The 20,256-nt window shown below is 41.0% G+C and overlaps 1 protein-coding gene across 1 annotated transcript in view; it reads left to right on the forward strand.

Moving 5' to 3' along the window:
• The window catches only part of LOC126473963 (WD repeat-containing protein 91), a 202,913-nt gene that overhangs the window by 111,661 nt on the left and 70,996 nt on the right, over positions 1-20,256 (forward strand). The window contains exons 8-9 of the mRNA XM_050101334.1: positions 1,504-1,625; positions 8,112-8,282. Of these exons, the coding sequence (XP_049957291.1) occupies positions 1,504-1,625; positions 8,112-8,282 (293 nt within the window). The remainder of the gene's footprint in view (positions 1-1,503; positions 1,626-8,111; positions 8,283-20,256) is intronic.

A 20,256-nucleotide genomic window follows, 5' to 3' on the forward strand; every position in this document is an offset into this window, starting at 1 on the left:
GTAAACTGCAGAATCAAAAATCACTGATTTGACCATGTCATGTTGCTCCTCTTTATTTATAAACTTAATTTTTTTATATATAATCCTATCTATTAAGCTGTATTCTCAAGTATTATTACAGTGTTTTATATTCAATCTCTGTTTAGAGTCATATATAACGAATTAAAAGGTATGATTTGCTTTAACCATGAATGATCCTATGTATCATTGGAAACTGATTTCTCCAACATCAATATATCCAATTTTGATTCATTATCACAGAGTGCTGTAGCAGATTTACACCATATGGTGTGAGCAACACATTTGCCACACAAACTGTAATGCTGCTTCTATTCCTTCTTCAAGATATACATTTTCTGTAATAAAAGACTCTCAGTTCTATTGCACTCTACAAAAAGGCAACAAGTATATGCTCCTTGTCTCACTGTTTATTTTAACAGAAAATTTAGTGCCTTGGTTGCTACTTACCAATTTTCTGCTGATCTAGTATTAACTTTCAACGCCAATGCTGACATCAGTTGAAGCCCCATAAAAAAGATATGACTTAATTGTATTACATGTTTTGCAAATTGGTTTATTTATTCAGAGAATGGCATACCAAAGAATGGACCTGATCACTAGATTATCTGACTAAGCAAGTTTTATGACTATGATGACAGCATTACTTTATAGGCCTACTTCACAATATCCTCCTGGAAAGTTTTTTTTTTTTCCTGTTCACTTATTAATGAGGAGAATGATCGGGACAGTAAAATGTTTGACTTTGTCATGATTTTTTTCAGTTTCACTAAGCACATGAAAATCTTATCTGCTTTCCTTCTAACCATACCACAATGCATTACTGCTCTTATCTCCAGGAACAAATTATTCTTAGTTAGGGTATAATTATAACGATTCCTGTAGGAGAATGATAATTTGATCATTAGCAAGAAGCTAAAATTATATGCTGGATCAATCCTTGCAGTCCTGCACCTGCTCATTTTCTTTTCCACTTCAACCATCGTAGCACGCCTAGTAAATGATCCAAAGTGTCGCTGGGCACCTTGCCCTTCTTTCTTCCTTCTATACTCTTTGCTATATCTTTTGCACCAAGGTGATGGTCCCACACTATAACTGGATATAGTCTGTGCAGTTCAGAAGTAATGAAAATGAGCTGCTGACCAATTGAAGCTTTGAATTCGGCCATGATCCGTGCTTGACTTATTTGAGTCAAATAGCACAACTCAGGGAAGTTAGCTATGTAGAGCTGATCTGTTCACAATTTTAAATTGATATAAATATTCAGTGCATTTGATATTCCTCTAGAGAATCAGTGAAGTAGAGTTACAACTAAATTCTAATGTATGCAGCCAGCCAATGAGCCACATTTATTAACACTCAAGTATTTCTACAAAACAGGTCTACCGTTTAGTAGAACATAAGAAGAAGATAAAGCTTGAAAATGATGTATTACATATGTACTACAACATTTGGTTTTTAATTCTTTATTTTTTTTTTTTTTAGAGGGAATATGGGCAGCATGCTGGATCAGTGTGCCACTGCAAATTCAACAGTTCTGGAACAGCACTAGCAACAGCAGACACTGATGGTGTCATAAAACTGTGGACAACCACTCCTGCACTGAAGTATGTGGTGGTGTTTACTTATCTTTGTATGTAAGGTGTGTGTGTGTGTGTGTGTGTGTGTGTGTGTGTGTGTGTAGAACAGTGCGATGATATCATTATAATAAAAGGCAAACATTTTTGATTCTTCAGAGGTTGAAGGACAATTTTGCTTAGTTATTAAATTTACCACATACCATACATGGTGTGTCTTGAACCACTTGTTTTGTGTCAAGATCATTGGAAGAATCAGGCTCAGTTTTCAAGTCAACACTATAGCATCTTTAATTTTACCTATATTATATCATGTAATCACAATGATTGCTTGCATTAAAAACTCGTATTAAAACAGTCCAAGCCACATATAATTTAATATATTTAATGAGTATCAGTTTACAGAACTATCTTCTGGCAGTAATCATGTAAGAGTTCATCAGTGCTGCGTCTGCATCAGTTCATACTGTTTGTACTAGTAATCCTGTAGCATCTGAGATAACTAGTACTGTCAGTTAAAACTGATGCAGGTGCAGTATCAGTGTACTCGTATTTGAACACTATTCAAAGATTGTTATATAAACCAAATACAGTAGCTTAACAGTTTGATCTGTTTTATTAAGTTTTTAAAATACCTTCTGTAAACAGTTTGCATGTTTATTTAAATCAATAATGTACTAATTGCAATAATTTCATCTCATCATGTTCCCGGGTTCAATTTCTAGTGACCACCTCAGTTTTATCTGTGATGAGAAAGCTGGGGCAGGGTACCCTCAGCCTTCTGATGCCAGTTGAAAGGTGCTTTGATAAATAAACAGCAAAACTGACATGCAACCCACCAAAGTAGCATGAAGTTGTTAAATTTACTACAGGCTAGGGGAAAAACAATAATTGGACTCAAAATATTTTTCAGACACAAATTTATTTAGATGTGAAAACTGGTGGAAATGAGTAAACATCCCAAACTCAACTTTTTTTTATCATGTACTGATTACTAATAATAATGACATTTGTATGTGTGTAGTGTGTTTCATATGATTAATAATTAATGATCACATATTCATAAATTCAACATCCTGATAAACATTGCTACAGCTATTTTTAGAATTACAGAAAAAATTCGACTGGCAACTGTGACCATGACTTTAGCTTAACTAAAGGTATTGAAGCTGACACTTTAAACTTTGTTGCAGTCTTTACGTTAAAATGCTGAACACTAAGGAACTCTATTATTTGAAGAGAACTGTGACTGTAACTTTCAGTGTGCAGCAGATACACTGAAACATTTTTATAATGCCAAGAGAACTATAGCAGTATTCATCAGTTTTGTATATGAATACTCCTATTGGTAATACTTACATCACATGAAACACAACATATACCTGTTGAAGTTTATCCCTACTATTACAGTGTTGAAGAAGGTCAAAACATGAGTCATGCATACACACATTTACATACTTACAGGTCTAGCTGACAGTGGCTGGACAGGTACTTGGCTGTGGCCTGGATGGGATTAGAGCATTCATCCTCCAGAATAAAGGGACAAGTCTATTTCAAACAGCACAATCTCATTCAGTTCATCCCTGTTCTATAATATTGTCTGTTGATACATTCTTTCAAGGAGGTGGCTTCATAATCTAAAAATCTAGTGCTATTCTGCTGATTTCTCAATGCCGAATCTGAGAGATAAGAACCTCAGTTTGATCCCTTCTCTAATTTTTGATAAATTTCGTTTAACAACAAGGCATCCAAATCATAGAATTTTGTGATGGTGCAGTACTTAAGTTTATTCACATGAACGAAACACACACCACAACTTTCAAGAAAGAAATCTGGAGAAAAATGTTTTATAGGTCACGACAACTCTCGACTTACATTATTGCACACCCATACCAAAAATAAATCAGATTCATTAATACAGATGTTACCCTTGTGCCAGATTGAAAAGTTTTCAAACTCTCCTCACACACAAAATATAATAAGATATCATAATTTAAACTGTGTGACATACATGAGACATGTCATTCTTGATTAGACAGAACAGACAGATATACAGTCCCCTGCTGTTCAATCAATATCATTGTCCCAGTCAATTGTAAATTGTTCTACCACAGCAGACTGACTGGGTCGGGGGCCGTACTGGGTGATTATGTGGAGTGACCGAGGGGAGAAAGGAAGTGAGGGGTAGTATGGAGGTTGGAGGGAAGGGCAACTGATGGCCGAGAGGGAGAGGAAATGTAACACCAGTGAGCTCATTCTGATGTGGGGAGGGACAGTTGCAGGTGGCACACAGTGAGATGGGGGAGTGATCTGGGTGCAGAGATAAAATAGAGGAAGAGGGAGACTGGAAATGAGGATGTGAGTGTAGAATGGGTGAAAAGGGGGAGGGGAGGGGAGGGGAGGGGAGGGGAGGGAGTGTTCATAGACAGGATTAGAAGTGCCTCTGTGGGACAGAGACTAGCAGAGATTGAGGACAGGACAACTGCAGAATTGATGGATGTGCTGTAAGACCAGTTCTCATCTACATAGTTCACAGAAGCCGGTATTGGACAGAGGGAACAAAAAGGCATGGTTTGTGTAGCAGCCATTGAAATGAAGAATATTGGCTTAGCAGTGTGTTCTGCCACTGGGTGGTCAACTTCAACTATTTTTGCACGTGTGAACAAGACTTCAGTGAGACCTTCTGTGTATTTGGAGAAGGACTATTTGTCACTGTAGATGTGAGCAGGAGGGGCTAAGCTGTATATCCTCACCCACAATTACTTGTCCTTCAAGGAAGCACCAACAAAAAATCCACAATACAGCTACAGGCACCCAATATGGCACACCCTGTGCCAGCCTGTTCATGGGTCATGTGGAGAAATCCTACCTAGGTACCCAGAATCCCAAACTTCACACCTTGTTCATATTCATTGATGACATCTCCAGATTTGGACCAAGTACTCACATTGCTCTGAAACCTCAACACCTTCTCCCTGTTCGCTTCACGAGATCCTCCTCGGGCCAGCAAGCCGTCTTCCTCAATGTCACCCATCTCTTCAAGACTCAGTAGTATACAGGAATGAAGTAACTGAATCATTGGTGTTCACTGAAAGGAGAAATGCCCTCCCCCCTATCCTTCTCATCCCTACCTCAGTTTTATTGCACTGCCCACCTAGTCAATGCAGTATCCTTGTGGTCCTCATTCTACCTGTTTCCAACCTCTTGCCATGTGGTTCATATCCCTGTAATAGGCCTAGATGCAAGACTTGTTCCTTACATTCTTCCACTAACGCCTACTCCAGTTGTGTCACAACTATCTCCCAACCAATCAAATGCAGGTTCATCTGTGAAAGCAACACAGAGTGCTCGACTTAAGTGACTGCTTCACAGCCATAAACACCAGCTTTCCTATATAGTACATATGGGACTCTCCCTCGTGCATAATCCTTTCTTCTTGTAGTCTCCCTGGCCTCGTCCTTCACTGGTCCCTTTTCTCCACCTTCCCTGCTCCCACTCCAGCCACACATGCCTTGTACCCATTCAATAAACTTGCATACTCCTTTCCCCTTTAATGCTTCTTTTCTCCCCTCTCACCCCTCTTCTCCCATCTCCCACCTGCGCAGCCCCTCAATGCTACAACTAGCAGCTGTTGCTTCACATTGCTTTTTATGTTGTTCTTTAAACGTACAACACAAGCAAGTGTTGTGCCTAAAACTGATTTGAAAACATTCAGTGCAATACGTATGGTAATTCTGCTCGATTATTTCAGACTCCTTTTCCAAAAGGGCATGCCACAAAAAATTTAAATTACAGTACTTCAATGAAATAGTTATGTTAACATTCCATAAGAAAGACAAAATTTCAATCAGTTTATGTGTCACCAGTTCCTTAGAGGTTCTGTGCCTTCCCAATTGGGATATTATCTCGCCCTTTCCTTTAACTATCAATTGTTGATTCACTTCAGACTTCAATAAGTCCAAAATTCACAAGAAGACTAGATCATAAAAAAGTCAGTCTTCTCACGGTGAAGTCAGATTCAGTTTCAAATGACTCTGTCCACATATGCGTTCACCTTAGAAAATCATGAAGTATAAATAAATAACTTCCCACTTCTGCCCTTGTATTTTATTACAGCATAAATTTTACATTAACATTGATGTTAGTTGTATTGTTGTTGTTGTTGTTGTGGTCTTCAGTCCTGAGACTGGTTTGATGCAGCTCTCCATGCTACTCTATCCTGTGCAAGCTTTTTCATCTCCCAGTACCTACTGCAACCTACATCCTTCTGAATCTGCTTAGTGTATTCATCTCTTGGTCTCCCTCTACGATTTTTACCCTCCACACTGCCCTCCAATACTAAATTGGTGATCCCTTGATGCCTCAGAACATGTCCTACCAACCGATCCCTTCTTCTGGTCAAGTTGTGCCACAAACTTCTCTTCTCCCCAATCCTATTCAATACTTCCTCATTAGTTATGTGATCTACCCATCTAATCTTCAGCATTATTCTGTAGCACCACATTTCGAAAGCTTCTATTCTCTTCTTGTCCAAACTATTTATCGTCCATGTTTCACTTCCATACATGGCTACACTCCATGCAAATACTTTCAGAAATGACTTCCTGACACTTAAATCTATACTCGATGTTAACAAATTTCTCTTCTTCAGAAACGCTTTCCTTGCCATTGCCAGTCTACATTTTATATCCTCTCTACTTTGACCATCATCAGTTATTTTGCTCCCCAAATAGCAAAACTCCTTTACTACTTTAAGTGTCTCCTTTCCTAATCTAATTCCCTCAGCATCACCCGACTTAATTAGATTACATTCCATTATCCTCGTTTTGCTTTTGTTGATGTTTATCTTATATGCTCCTTTCAAGACACTGTCCATTCCATTCAACTGCTCTTCCAAGTCCTTTGCTGTCTCTGACAGAATTACAATGTCATCGGCGAACCTCAAAGTTTTTATTTCTTCTCCATGAATTTTAATACCTACTCCAAATTTTTCTTTTGTTTCCTTTACTGCTTGCTCAATATACAGATTGAACAACATCGGGGAGAGGCTACAACCTTGTCTTACTCCCTTCCCAACCACTGCTTCCCTTTCATGTCCCTCGACTCTTATAACTGCCATCTGGTTTCTGTACAAATTGTAAATAGAGTTTTGCTCCCTGTATTTTACCCCTGCCACCTTTAGAATTTGAAAGAGAGTATTCCAGTCAACATTGTCAAAAGCTTTCTGTAAGTCTACAAATGCTAGAAACGTAGGTTTGCCTTTCCTTAATCTTTCTTCTAAGATCAGTCGTAAGGTGAGAATTGCCTCATGTGTTCCAGTGTTTCTACGGAATCCAAACTGATCTTCCCCGAGTTGTATGAGGTCAAGAATTAACTAATCATCAATACATTTTCATGTGAAACATTAATCATCCATTATTATATTTGTTGAAGAGAATTGTATCAAAAGGCAATAAGAAACACCGACAGAATCTTCTTCCATGTAATGGCCTTCACTTGGTGAACAACAGCAATCAACTTTCTGCTTGGCGGCAGCACCGGAGATGCTGGCAATGTCTCATTATGGTGCTCTCCCTGTATATGGAGAAAAAAAAACAATTTAAATAAGCAGTTCAAAATTGTGGTCATTAGCACCCTGACTGAGTTATGAATGCACTGCGAGGCACAATGTTAAAACAGCAACGAAAAAGGACAACACTGTAAGAGGCACATTAACAGGCAAGGGTGTGTGTGTGTCTCTATATATATACACAAACTGAGTGGTAGGAGACACGGTGTAACTGTCTTGATATTTGGTTACACTATCCTCGGCACATCCCTGCGAAACCCCGCAGGCAGGACTAAAGCAATTTCCGCCACCTCTCCCCCTCGGCACCCGTGCTGTTTCCGTATCCCCAACTCACCCCAGCCAAGATTGCTGCTCACCACAGTCTAGTTATAGTGTCCAGAGATGACAGTGGCCATGGGTGTGTGATTTTTGCACGTAACAATGTGTGTGTGTGTGTGTGTGTGTGTGTGTTTGTTTTTCCATCATCAGAAAGTATTATGTGACACTTTAACGTAACGCAAACACCAGTTGCTTTGAGATTTTTCTTTGTTCTGTTAAACATGTTGCTGTGCTTGTCAATTACTGTAATATTTCTCAAATAAATGAGGTGAAAATGGAAATGTGTATGGCCATGAAATTCAAAATAATTGTAATAAATGTGATGAAAATACTAAGCATGAGTGGCGCACACTGTGTGAAGTCTGCAGTTCTTTTTGCACTCCTGTTGCAAGGTATAAAAAATATTCAGACAAACAACATAAAAACCCTAAAATTTGAAAGCTCCCAAAGTGTTAATTTTTTATGATTTATTTCCATTTTGGCGATCTTAGTTGTATGCTAAACATTCACAATTAGATGTTCCAAGACCTGAAAAGTATACTGTTTGCTAGAATAGCATATATTATTACACAAATTTGTTCTATGTCTTCTGCCAAAAGAAATTTAGTACTCAAAATATTGTGTTCCAGGACAGCAGCTACATTTGTTACAAAAAATTCTGTTCTTTCATTGGACTGGGTAATGAAGGATGAACGCTTTGTAATCTCTGGCCATAAGGCAGGTCTAATACGTTTGCATGATAACAGTAAGATGGTGTGGGAATTGAATTCAGAATCCGACAGCCTCTTACAAGATTCATGGTATGTGTTGATTATCATTTTAATGATGTTTCCTATTTTTACTTTTCTATCTGTGAACTATTTTCATGCTATCTCATTTCTATTTATACCTGTCCATCTTCTCTTATAACATCATTGTTACAAGTGCATTCAGACTAACTTCAGCTAATAGTAATAGGAGCTTAACATAATATGTGTTAAATTAATATAGTTACTTATACTTCTCCCTTAAATTTAAATAAAATGGGTGTCGAATTATGATATTGATATTGCTTTGAGATAATGTAATTAATTCCGTTTCCCTAGATAATATAAAATAATAAATAGTGCATGTCATTAGATTTCAGTATGTGTGCCTTGAGAAGATTATTTTCAAATCATGAATAAAGCTGAATGTACTTATGACTAGATGAGGAAGAGAAAAATAATTGTAACATCAGTCAGCTGATACACAAAGAGACCTTATTCACGCAGCATTTAGCTAACTGTTATTATTTGGCAATTGTCAGTTTATAACCATGTGTAACTTTATGGGAATCTTAGTTGGAAAATTCATATTTTGGATCTTCTAAAGCGACTAGGTTCAGCAACTTTTGCCATCAGAATAATTGCCCATTTTGAGGATATAGAAATTAGTAAGCTAACATACTTTCACTCTCTGATGTCATATGGAATAATAGTTTGGGGTAACTCAACATTTAGACAAAAATTATTCACTGCTCAAAAGAAAGTGGTTAGAATAATGTGTGGGGTTCATAGTCACACATCTTGTAGGCATCTTTTTAAAAGATTGGGAATTCTAACACCACCTCACAGTACATTTACTCATTAATGAAATTTGTTCTCAACAACATGGACCAGTTTAAAAACAACAGTGACATTCATGATTATAATACCAGAAAAAAGGAAGACTTACACTATCCTTTACTCAAACTATCTTTGACACAGAAAGGGGTAAAATATGCTGCTATAAAAATTTTCGACAAATTACCAGATGAAATAAAATGTCTGACAGACAGGAGTAATAGCTTCAAAAATAAATTGAAATCATATCTCCTTGACAACTCCTTCTATACCATAGATGAATTCCTGAATAGCAATTAATAAATTGTTATAACGTCAAGTTGAACACACATATTTCAAAACAACACAACACATATGAGTCACTGAGCAAGTTGACCAAGCAAAACATGTGAACACGGTAACATTCGAATGAGCACTGAGTCCAAGTCTAGCGGCCGCTGGCTGGCTGGCCGCTTAGGTGGCGTGGCTGCTGCATGGCTGGCAGACAGCGCCGCATGTAGAGGACGCGCGTAATTGCGCGACGGCACTTTGAATGATCGGCGAGTCACAACACTTTTCCCCGCTTTGAAATTGTTGCACTGGTCTTGATGGATGTGGCCTGTAGATTGCTAACGTCCATAGGCGTTGTTTGACTGGCCATAAGTGCTCGAGGAGGCGGCTTCCCGTACGGACGGAAGTGTCCCCGATGATAATGGGTCGAGACGACAGGAGACGTAGGCGTCGAATCTGCTAGGGCCCCGTGCACCAATCTGCCCATTGTGGCAAGTCCAGTTTATATAACAGGAGACATGGGCGATGTGTCTGCGTCCATAGGAGAAGGAGGCGAGTAGAGTTGCTCCGACAGATGATGGTCATCTGGTTCCTGCATGGGCACGTCTCCTATTGGCGTCAGTTCTTGTGCTGGCACCGATATGATGGTGACAGGACTGCGTTGTGAGTAATGAGAGATTCCAGGATCCCAAGTGTCAGGTAGAGCCGAAGGTGGTGTAGCGGCATCCGGAACAGGCGTTGCCGGCACATTAGGCCGAAACTGGTCCGAATGATGCACTGCAACACCCCTGTCCATCTGGATTTCATACAGGCATCGGCCACGGTGTCATAAGATGCGGCCCGGACTCCATTTTGGCTGCCTGCCATATCCCCGTACCCAGACAAGGTAGTCAGCAGTGAACCGGCCAAGCGAAGGCACCCGCGGCCGTGAGGTGGAAGGCCGCAGAAGATGAAGTAGCGTGAGGGGCTGTCGGCTGTGTAAGAGCTCAGTCGGGCTGTGGTCGCCCATGGGGGTGATACGGTAAGAAGCCAGAAACTGGAGAAGCGCAACATCAGCAGCAGAAGAAGTCAGGAGTTTCTGCATCTGAGCCTCAAATGTGCGGACCAGTCATTCAGCCTCACCATTTGATTGTGGATGGAACGGAGGGGCCGTGACATGCATGATGCTGTGACGAGCACAAAAATCCGCAAATTCGGAAGAGGCAAATTGCGGACCACTTTCAGTAACAAGAGTAGAGGGAACGCCTTCCAAAGAAAAGAAGTGGGCGAGAGCACTTGTGGTTGCCACGGTGGTAGGCGACGTGCAACAGACAATGAAAGGAAAGTTAGAGTAGGCGTCAATAACAGGAAGCCAATAAGTACCCAAAAAGGTCCCACAAAGTCAGCATAAATGCGCTCCCAGGGCGTCTCAGGCAAAGGCCACAGTGACAAATATGACTTCGGGGGAGCGGCCTGTGACGCACAAGGGCCACAGGCAGTGACCATGTGTGCTATTTCAGAGTCGATGCCAAGCCAATACACATGACGGCGCGCCAGAGATTTTGTGCGAGAGACACCATAGTGCCCTTGGTGAAGGAGGCGCGAGACAGAAGCACGCAAAGACGCAGGTATCACAACACGCGGCGAAGCATTGTCAGTGGAAAGAAGGATAACACCATCCCTGGCCGTGAGATGGTAACGCAAAGCATAGTAGTTCCGCAATGGATCAGAAGTCTTAGCGGACGGATGATCTGGCCAACCCTTCTGAATAGAGCGTAAAACTCGGGAGGGGGTAGGATCAGAACCTGTAGCAGCCGCCAGCCGGTCCCCTGTGATGGGGAATCCGTCCCGGTCCCGTGATGGGGAATCCGTCCACAACCCACTGCTCGGCAACATCCAGGTGGAAACACAAAAGTTCGTCGCTATTGAATGCCAGATCAGGACCCATGGGAAGGCGAGACAGTGCATCAGCATTCGCATGTTGAACCGTCGGCCGGAAATGAATCTCATAATTGAAACGAGAGAAGTAACAAGCCCAACGCTGGAGGCTGTGTGCAGCCTTGTCGGGAAGTGATGTTGATGGATGAAACAAGGAAACAAGTGGTTTGTGATCCGTAACAAGATGAAATTTGGACCCATAGAGAAAAACACCAAACTTCTGAAGAGCATAAATAATGGGGAAAGCTTCTTTTTCAATTTGAGAATACTTTTGTTGGGCATCCGTGAGCGTTTTGGAGGCACAAGCAATGGGTTGTTCAGAGCCATCTGAAAAACGGTGTGCAAGGACTGCACCGACTCCATATTGAGAGGCGTCTGTGGCAAGAACAAGATGTTGGCCAGGTCGATAAGTAGCCAGGCACGGGACCTGTTTCAGCATAGTCTTCAATTTCTGGAAAGCCGCATCACATGACGCAGACCAGTGAAAAGGCACGTTTTTATGCAACAGGTGGAGCAACGGCTGAGCCACCGATGCAACAGATGGTAAAAACCTGTGATAATGTGCTATTTTCCCCAAGAAGGCCTTCAGTTCCCTAACAGACGTAGGGTGAGGAAGGGCATTTATCGCAGCGACAGTTTGCTGAAGCGGACGAATACCATCCCGAGAGAGTTGAAACCCCAAGTACAGGATAGATGCCTGAAAAAATTTTGATTTCTGAATATTACACTTAATACCGGCAGTCTGTAAGACATGAAAAAGTGTGTGGAGGTTCTGAAGATGTTCTTCAGTGGTGGAACCAGTGACAACAATGTCGTCCATGTAATTTATACACCCAGGGACAGGGAGCAATAATTGTTCCAAAAATAGCTGAAAGAGAGCAGGGACACTGGCAACCCCGAATGGCAATTGTTGGTATTGATAGAGGCCGAAAGGCGTGTTAAGGACCAGAAACTGCCGGGAAGCAGCATCGAGAGGAAGTTGATGATAAGCTTCTGACAGGTTAATTTTAGAAAAATACTGGCCTCCCGCAAGTTTAGTGAACAATTCTTCAGGTCGGGGCATAGGGTTGTCGATGAGGCATTGCGCATTTACAGTGGCTTTAAAATCGCCACAGAGACAAATATCACCATTGGGCTTAGCAACAACAATGACAGGAGAGGACCACTCACTGGAAGTGACAGGAAGCAAGACTCCTGAAGTAGTGAGACGATCCAGCTCCCGTTTAACCCGATCACGAAGGGCCACAGGAATGGGCCGAGCCCGAAAAAACTTAGGCCGAGCAGTGGGTTTGAGTGTGATATGAGCTTCAAAGTCGTTTGCATGGCCTAACCCAGGAGAAAAAAGGGACGAAAATAGCGTCGACAAGGAATCCAATTGAGCATAAGGAATAGCATCAGACACAATATTGACAGAGTCATCTATGGAGAACCCAAAAACGCGAAAGGCATCAAAACCAAAAAGACTCTCTGCGCTACTCTGGTCGACCACAAATATGGGTACAGTGTGAACGAGGGATTTGTAAGACACTTCAGCATTAAATTGTCCCAAGAGAGAAATCTTCTGCTTATTGTACGTCCGCAATTGCCGAGTGACAGGTGATAGGAGTGGAGAACCCAACTGAAGATACGTCTGAGAATTAATGATAGTGGCAGCAGAGCCAGTATCCACCTGCATGTGAACATCCCGACCAAGGATTTGGACAGTGAGGAATAACTTCCCTGAAAGGGAAGAAGTACAATTGACAGACAACACAGAAGCAGAATCAGCACCATGTTCATGAACATCATGTAGGCGGTCGGATTTGCAAATGGAAGGCACATGAACTTTCTTTTAGCAATTGTGACACACAGCCCAATGTTGGGGACAATCCTCACGTGAATGTTGCGTAAAACACTGCGGACATGACGGAAGTTGCCGGGGGTTTTGCTGGAGTTTCTTAGAGGGTTGTTTACAGTTAGGCCGAGGCTGCGCGTGAGAGCGTACTGCGGCCACGTCGGCCGGCGGGGCTGTGCCGCACGCGTTGTCAACAGCGCACAGAGGTTGTATTTCCCCGACGTCACCCCACGCCTCTATTTGCACCCCAGCGGTGCGAGAAATTTCAAAAGACTGCGCGATGGATAGGACTTCATCTAGAGTCGGATTTGCCAACTGAAGGGTACGTTGCTGAACTTCTTTGTTGGACGCCGACCGGATAATAGCATCCCGTACCATGGAATCGGCATAGGATTCTTTGTGAACGTCAGTAACAAATTGACACTTTCGACTGAGGCCGTGAAGTTCAGCAGCCCAAGTGCGATAGGATTGATGCGGTTGTTTGTGACAACGATAAAAGGCAACACGAGAGGCTACCACATGTGTTTGCTTTTGAAAATAGACAGACAGAAATGAGCACATTTCAGCAAAGGACAAAGACGCAGGATCTTTCAAAGGAGCCAATTGTGACACCTGATACATTTGAGGTGAAATCCAGGAAGGGAACAGAGACTTACATGGTTGTTCGTCCATGACTTGAAATGCCAAGAAGTGCTGTCGAAGAGGTTTGTCATAATCAGACCAGTCTTCCGCCGTCTCATCGTAAGGAGGAAAAGGAGGTATAGCCAACGACGAGAAATGCCCCACATTTGACGCAGCGATGAAATCACGAATCGCCGACGTTAGAAGCGTTTGCTGTTCAATGAGACCTTGCAATAGTTGCTCGACAGTAGCCATGGAAACCTGTGGGTCAACGATGAAAAGGAAAAATCCACTACCTCGTCGGCAATTGTTATAATGTCAAGTTGAACACACATATTTCAAAACGACACAACACATATGAGTCACAGAGCAAGTTGACAAGCAAGAATGTGAACACGGTAACATTCAAATTAGCACTGAGTCCAAGTCTAGCGGCCGCTGGCTGGCTGGCTGGCCGCTTAGGTGGCGTGGCTGCTGCATGGCTGGCAGACAGCGCCTCATGTAGAGGACGCGCGTAATTGCGCGACGGCACTTTGAATGATCGGCGAGTCACAACATAAATCTATAAATATAGTATATGCATTTTGTGCCATTTAAGGGAATGGGGTAAATAATAGAAATATTAGTCTTTAAATCTGTATTGTTAAATCTTGTTTCATATGTGCATTGCTTATGCAGTTGACATCTTCCACATCATAATGGCTACCACACCATGCGATTGATCAATGGAACACACAACCAACCATCCAACTAACTAACTAAGAGGATCACTCCAAAAGAAATGCACCCTTTTTTTTTTTTAATCCATCTTTCATTCTACATGTTTGAAAGTTTTACAGTGTGTAGATACTTCCTTTAGGAACAATATTTTCATTGCTCCACATAATTTGCATCACTCTCAACTGCCTTACGCCATCTGGGAACCAGCGCCTGTATACCTCATGGTAAAATTCTGGACCAACCTGTTGGAGCCACTGTTTGGCAGCGTGCACAAGGTAGTCATCATCTTCAAACCTTGTTCCATGAAGAGAGTCTTTCAGTTTCCCAAAGAGATGATAGCCACATGGAGCCAGGTCAGGACTGTAAAGCAGGTGTTTCAGTGTTGTCCATCTGAGTTTTGTGATCGCTTCCATGGTTTTTTGACTGACATGTGGCCTTGCATTGTCGTGCAACAGGAAAACATCCTGCTTTTGCCGATGTGGTCGAACACGACTCAGTTGAGCTTGAAGTTTCTTCAGTGTCGTCACATATGTATCAGAATTTGTGATGGTTCCACTTGCACTTGGCATGATGTCCACAAGCAAGAGTCCTTCAGAATCAAAAAACACCGTAGCCATAACTTTTCCAGCAGAAGGTGTGGTTTTGAATTTTTTTTTCTTGGGTGAATTTGCATGACGCCACTCCATTGATTGCCTCTTCGTCTCTGGTGAAAAATGATGGATCCATGTTTCATCACCTGTCACAATTCTTCCAAGAAATTCATCTCCACCGTTCTCGTACTGTTCCAAAAGTTCGGTGCATACCGTTTTTCTTGTTTCTTTGTGAGCCACTGTCAACATCCTGGGAACCCACCTGGCACAAACCTTTTTTAACGCCAACACTTTCAGTATTCTGCAAACACTTCCTTCCCCTATCTCAATGTAGCGTGACAATTCGTTCACTGTGATGCATCTGTCAGCAGTCACCAATTCATTAACTCTCTGCACATTGTCTGGAGTGTGTGCAGTACGAGGCCTGCCGCTGCGAGGACAATCCTCAATATTGCCGTGCCCGCTTTGATCACGTAACCTGCTTGGCCACCAACTGACTGTACTGCGATCGACAGCAGCATCTCCATACACCTTTTTCAACCTCTTGTGGATGTTTCCTATTGTCTCATTTTCACAGCACAGGAATTCTATGACAGCACGTTACTTCTGACGAACGTCAAGTGTAGCAGCCATCTTGAAGACATGCTGTGACGGCGCCACTCACGGGAACAGGTTGAACTAAGTTTGAAAATAAGTGGGAAGGATGTATCTACACACTGTAAAACTTTCTCACATGCAGAATGAAAACTGTATTTTTACAAAAATAGTGTGCATTTCTTTTGGAGTGACCCTCGTAACTATGGAGCGTGAAAAGTATAGAGAGAAGCATGTCACAAGTTGAAACATAAAGTCAGTTTATGAAGTATGCAAGGATACTACAATTAGTGCACTCCCCAAGAAAGGTAAGTTCAGTCTTGAGCCCAGTTATAATTTTAGCATGTCACAAAAGTTTACTCCATTTTTATTTTGTTAAAGGCTAGAAAATGTCTTCCGAATTGTCAGCGTTAAACAATCAGTAATAGATTAACAACTACCATTTAGAATGACTGAGTTTTATCATAAAATAGCTTTTTGTCAATTTTATTGTGTTCATACTAGACTCATCTACATTTACATCTATGTGATTACTCTGCTATTCACAATAAAGTGCCTGGCAGAGGGTTCAGTGAACCACCTTCATACTGTCTCTCTACCGCTCCACTCTCTAATGGCATGCGGGAAAAACGAGCACTTAAATTTTTCTGTGTGAGCCCTGATTTCTCTCATTTTATTGTGATGATCATTTCTCCCTATGTAGGTGGGTGCTAACAGAATGTTTTCGCAATCGGAGGAGAAAACTGGTGATTGAAATTTCATGAGAAGATCTCGTCGCAACGAAAAATGCCTATGTTTTAATGATTGCCACTCCGATTCACATATCATGTCTGTGGCACTATCTCCCCTATTTCGTGATAATACAAAATGAGCTGCCCTTCTTTGTACTTTTTCGATGTCATCCGTCAGTCCCACCTGATGTGGATCCCACACCGCACAGCAATACTCTAGAATAGGGCGGACAAGCGTGGTGTAAGCAGTCTAGTAGATCGGTTGCACCTTCTAAGTCTTATGACAATGAATTGCAGTCTTCGGTTTGATCTACCCACAATATTATCTATGTGGTCGTTATTTGTAGTTGTAATCCCTGAGTATTTAGTTGAATTTACAGCCTTCAGATTTGTGTGACTTATCTCACAATCGAAATTTAGCTGATTTCTTTTAGTACTCATGTGAATAACTTCACACTTTTCTTTATTCAGGGTCAATTGCCACTTTTCACACCATACAGATACCTTATCTAAATCATTTTGCAAGTCGTTTTGATCATCTGATGACTTTACAAGACAGTAAATGACAGCATCATCTGCAAACAATCTAAGACGGCTATTCAGATTGTCTCCTATGTCGTTAATATAGATCAGGAACAATAGAGGGCCCGTAACACTTCCTTGGGGAACGGCGGATATTACTTATGTTTTACTCGATGACTTTCCATCTATTACTATGAAATGTGACCTTTCTGACAGGAAATCACGAATCCAGTCTCACAACTGAGGCGATACTCTGTTGGCATGCAGTTTGGTTAGAAGATGCTGCTCATGTAAGCACAGAAAGAAAATACAGAGGCTCTTCTTATTTCAGGTGCCACACCACGTTGTAACACACCGAGTAATAAATCTTGTAGCAGTGCATATGAATTCCTCGGACCACTAACAGCAGTTTTTCTTTTTGATGTGACTGCTGTGATAAAGTGAACCTCATTATTAATCCATAGTAATTTTAAAAAAATACACTACCAAGAAGCCACAGAGGAATCGGCTCACATTAAAAGTAGTTCACTGTCTCAGAATTTAGTCAGGGATTCAGAATACTGATTCAGCCACTGTTCGCAAACCATTTTAGTTAATTACTGCATAATTTGTTTGTTATATGGCTATAATCATAAATCTTTCTGCTTGATTAGATGCATACTACAAAGACAGTGCATGATTACTGAAGATCGTGGTGTGATGTGACAGACCAAGAAAATGTCACATGTTACACTTGACAATAATAAACACCTGATTCAGTTTTCTGCACTTTACTTTTAAAGTTCAACAGGCAAACACAATTTAAGTTCTTCCATAAATATAAATATATGTGCGTAGACACATTAAAGAACTGGTTGTGAAACAGTCACTTATAACATCAAGGCAGGCACACTCCATTTAAAGGGAAAATAACTAAGAAGTTTACACATTGTCTGGAACATTAATGTGAATAACAGGAAAGTGCACCGTCCACAACACCTTTACGGCGACAGTTAACCTCCAATAAGTTCCTTTCTTTACAATATGACATTTAAGTACAGCTCAATAGTAATAAAAAAAAAAAAATTTAGATTCCACCGATGTATATATATAAATACATATCTGCACATAGGCACAATTAAAAACTGGTGGAAAAACACTAAATTGGAAATTGACAAGTCTATACTCAAAGGAGCTGCACTCCATCTAAACACCCTAAAAATGGCAACTTATGGCTACCTAGAGTAACAAAATTACAAATAGCATGCTTATAGATTGACTAGAATAAGGGAATAAATAACACGTACACGGCTTCTGATGACTGACAAACTGTGTTGGGCTATTGAGCAGTGATTAACTTAAGCTAGCCACAACATACGCTAAACAGGTTAGCAGCATATTTAAAGGCAAGAGTTGAGCAAGAACCCTGGTCAGAAGGTAATGGAACCAGTACTAATTGGCAACTAACTACAGCACTGAAATCAACTGATGACAGGTTGACCATTACCGACTTGGCATACAATGGACAGTCAACAGACTGAACATTCAGCTGAAACCCAAGTATAATGCTGAGGGGCGAAACACCCAGCCCAAAGCATGTTTAGTGCAAACACCTAGTTTGAGAACAAACTGCCATGAAACAACAGGATGATATTGCAGCTTGCAGTACAAATGCCAGGGCCCGAATATAGCCTTAACGCAAGACAGGTCTAAAGCACACTAGTTTCTCTCTCAATTAAAGTTTCCAAAACAATCAAATCTACCAGGATTCCCTTACACGGCAGACGTGCCGACACTTCCATTCATATGCCAGAATCAACTAGCGCAACATAAATCATTGACACATTTCAGATAATATTTTAAAACAACATACTTAAATACCTTTGTTTATCACAAACCCTAATTAATTAACAGGTTAGGCTCTGTTACTGATGCCACCCTAATGATGTAGCAAGTTAAGGTCTACAATTCTACTTTGCCATTAACACGTGTCGTGAAAAGGAAAGAAAGAATCCAGCTAACTAATTGAAAGTCACTACTTGGATTCAGTTTTTGACAATGCGCTTAAAATCAACAGACAAAGGTGAGAGTCAAGTTTACACTCACAAGCAGCACACGCAGAACACAAGCATAGGTGAGCATTAAATAAACTGCTCCTTGTTCAATCATTTACACATGGAATAAACAAAAATAATCTTCGCCGAATTACTGCAGACGCCGGAATCCCCAGTTGCTTGCAAATGGCGCAAATAGTGCTCAAAACGTCTTACTTTAAGTCCGATGACATCCGTAGGATATGAGTTTCAATGGACAACCGGGCCTCATCCCTGTGGATCCACCTGTGACCGAGACAGTAATATTGGCTGCTATCACGGCCTTAATGATCCACCACACCTCACACGAGTCACGCCAAACCATCAACAAAATGGCATGGCCTCCTGTACACTCTCAGACGTCCGCAATCAGAGTCCTCCTCCCGACTGACACTCTCCTGCAAACACGGCAGGCAGCCGGCCACAGCAATGCCGCAACGCCTTTTGGCTAGGGTAAGAAAACAGCAGAGGGCGAAGCGGGAATTTCAAAAGGAATGCACTACAGACAAGGAGGAAACGCAGAGAACCGACCGTGACAGTTTGTCACGGTTCATGATGAAATGATTTTGACTTTCAGCTTATGGTGGTAAGTATTTGCATAATCCACATAAATTCTTCTCAGTCAACAAAGAAATCTAATAATTTCATTGTATATAAGCTCTGTGTCTAAGCAAAGCTCACTTTAATTAATGAAACACTGTTCCAGTTACTTTTTCAGAAATTTATCAAGTTCACACAACTGGTTTTGCCTTTATATTAGGCCGTTATTAACTGTGTCTGAAACTTCCAAATGTTCCTACATAATATGATGGACATATAGATATTTTTGTTTTTTATTGTAGAAGATGAGAGACGTACAGTAAAAGTGCAGAAATAATATACAACTTACATTATGCTGTGGAGAAGCAACATAAATCGATGAAAACGGTATAAATCAAGAAGATTTAAAAAAGTTTTCCACCCAATGATGTCTTGAGAAAAATGGGCGTATCGTAACTATAAAAATGTACAATCTGAAAAGCTGTTAAAATGCTTTAGCTTAAAAGAATTATATTCTGACGTATTTTAGAATTACAAGTACACATTTTTCAAATAAAACTTTAAAATAATTGTTGTAACATTGTATACACACAATATCAGAAGTAGCATCAACCAAGTTTTATTCTGTTTTCAGAATAACTCTGAATGAAGTATAGACGGGAGTGTAGAACAGTACAAAGCCTCGTAACTATAGAACACATCAATATACAGTCTCATTGGTGAGCATAGAATAAGAAAGGAGAAATAAGTGAGACCAAGGGCCCAGCACACTGGACTTGT

This window comes from Schistocerca serialis, chromosome 4, assembly GCF_023864345.2.
Source record: "Schistocerca serialis cubense isolate TAMUIC-IGC-003099 chromosome 4, iqSchSeri2.2, whole genome shotgun sequence".
In the NCBI taxonomy this organism is placed as follows: Eukaryota; Metazoa; Arthropoda; class Insecta; order Orthoptera; family Acrididae; genus Schistocerca; species Schistocerca serialis.